Here is a 2687-nt window from a genome sequence, read left to right as displayed (position 1 = left end):
CCCCCCTCCCTCTTCCCACGGGCGTATATCAGGAATTTCATCTATTTCATGGATTGCGTTGGTTCCTTCCCATTCTTCTTCCTCAAAATTAACCCACTTCTATGAGGGATGATATTGAGTATTTGCTGCAATCTGATAAACTTCATATCAGATGTTTCCATAGGGCTCTCTTCTTCCACGTAAACATCTGTCTGAGCTGCTTTGTGGCACCTTCTATTTTGGCGACCTACATGTTATTGATGTTAAAAATACACTCCTTGAGTAAGCAAGAGCACCTTGTCACATGATCGGCAAAATGGTTGTGTTGCCTTTTAATAAGAACTTGGCGAATACACTAGTCTTAGTGAGCAGTGAGTGAGCCCTTTGAAGTAATTTGCAGCACCCTCCCCACCACTACAAAACGAAATTCGGCTAATCACCTAGCGTGGATTCGACCAGGAATTTATGGGCGACGATGATAAAGCCAACTTCTTGCCTACAGAAGTGGTTGCTTGGTAGAAGTATTAGTGGGGATGTATAAGAAGAGTAGAGATTTGTGTCAAAATAGTCTCCTCGCATTTTAGGGGTAGTGGTAGTGTCGTCTGTTCAGGGATGGATGTCCTCCTCTATCCGTGGTGGTGAATACATTGTCATAGATTTAACGACTATGGAGACGACACTTGTGACTCTCATCACTGTTTTATTTACCCCTGAATGTTTGATTAAAGTAATCCTTTATGCCAGCAATTCTTTGATCCTTTTATTGCATAAGCAAACATCCTCTCATTCCAGTTTTCCTGAGTACTGAGTAGTGCGTCCCTATGAAAGAGTAAAACTGCACTGTTGATATCCACGTTCCGTGGAATTGACTTGATAACATTTGATGGGTCTATCATTATGAAATTCTGAGCAACCACTGACTAAATGCCGATTTGATAATGAAGTCTCATCCAGGCACCATCGGGTGTTGTATGTAAGGCAACTGGAATGTCTCAGTCTAGGTCGCAGTGGACACAATGGCAAGCCACTTGCGCCAATCAAATGTCGTGGATAAAGGAGGTGGCGGTGGAAGCATGGCCGACCACGAGAGTGCTTATTGTGTGAGGCCAGCTACCTCCTCGACAATGACAGGGATATGGGTATGCGGTTGTGCATTCGCTATCAGTCCTGGACGAAAGCCAGTCAGCCAGTTAGTGTCCAGGTGATTCCATGCCTCTATTACACCATCTCCTTCATTACCGCACTCATCCACTATTCCTCAGTGATGTTAGGGTCCCACTAGCACAATCGCTTCTTTCCATCCTGTGGTGTTCACCTGCGACGTGACACCACTGCATCATTCATTTGATTTCACTTGACAGAACCTCTCAGAAGGCACTTATAAGCAATGGAGTGAAGTATTCCAATAAAATGTCTCCTAAATGAAAAATCCACCCTTGTTCACCTGGATTCTACAAACGCTACACATAGAGATGCTCTATAACGCCTCAATTAATAAAAATTGCAAATTTCTTACTGAAAGCATTGTATTCCCTGTGCTTTACTACTTACCAAACACCCCCAACTGACAACTGTTCAAGTACTTCATCAACATTACTTCAGCGTAGTCTCCACTCGTTTTTCAGAATTTCCTGTGCTGCAAAATAAACGATTTAATCACTCCAGTCCTATAACGCATTTAGTCAAATAATTTCATTGCATTGAGGGTATCAAGGGAGCAATTTATTTCGACAAGCGATGGGATCCTAATGAATTGACAGTGACCACATAGGAGCTAGTACGGAGGAAGAGAAGAGCCTAAAGGAAAACCCATCACAGACCAAATGCTTCAGTGCTCGACCAATGCCACCAACATTGGCGCTGCTGTGTCAATCAAATTTACCACTGTTTAAAAGCTAGAAAGATGCACCTATCGTCTTGAGACCAAGGAGATTACACATCCATTTTGCTACACGGTTTAGTTCCAATAGCTATAAAATAAATAATAAATGTAAAGAGGAAATAAGATCCTTGAGCCTCGAGTAAGCAGCAATGGTGATTGCCTCTGAGCCACATTGGACACTTATCAGTGGTTCGAAAAGGTTAGAATGGATTTGGAGTTTTACCTTTACAAAAACTACAACAACAGGAGAGAGGCCAACATTTACAAATGGCTGATCTCGAGGGATCAAAATACAGTTAATCCATTACTTCCATAACAATCCCACAAATAAAACACTAGGCCCATGACCAACCCTTCCTAATTTAACTGGAAAGGAGGTGACCTTAATAAACTCAGCAAGTGTTAAGCACTATTGAGTCATCACTGATAGCCAGCAGTGGTGTTTTATCCAGAGAACACAAGACGCGAATATTGCAAAGTTGTCAACAAATCAGCAATGAATGTCAATGTGTGAGAAAGAGGGAAAGGAAGAGAGACGGATTTAGAGACCCGACTTTGCGTTGAACTCCTCTCTACTATTAATCAGGCTAGGCACAGACTAAGTGGGCTTTCAAATTCACAGAGATCAGGAGAAGGTAAGGGGCTATACCGAGATCAGGAGGATAATGCAAGAAGGACAAAGAAGAGGATGTGAATCAGAACACCTTTTCTTTGACTTTTTGGCCTCTACCTCAACCATCCCTGCTTTTATCAACGTTGACGCCAATGAAGCGTAGGAAAAGGACCCAAAGGCAAAAAACATCACTTTAGCGAGAGCAGGCTTCGA

The 2687-nt window shown here is 42.5% G+C and overlaps 1 protein-coding gene across 1 annotated transcript; it reads left to right on the top strand. All coding sequences in view use genetic code 11, as the record gives it.

Moving 5' to 3' along the window:
• Window positions 1-995: 995 nt before the first annotated feature.
• Window positions 996-1184, top strand: EGR_10931 (hypothetical protein; the record flags this gene model as incomplete). The annotated part of the gene is made up of 1 exon (XM_024500180.1): window positions 996-1184. One exon carries the CDS (start codon window positions 996-998, stop codon window positions 1182-1184), a length of 189 nt encoding a protein of 62 aa, XP_024345409.1.
• Window positions 1185-2687: the final 1503 nt, after the last annotated feature.

Source organism: Echinococcus granulosus (genome assembly GCF_000524195.1).
Source record: "Echinococcus granulosus chromosome Unknown EG_S00305, whole genome shotgun sequence".
NCBI lineage: Eukaryota > Metazoa > Platyhelminthes > Cestoda > Cyclophyllidea > Taeniidae > Echinococcus > Echinococcus granulosus.
This window is presented reverse-complemented; position numbering and strand designations above follow the sequence as displayed.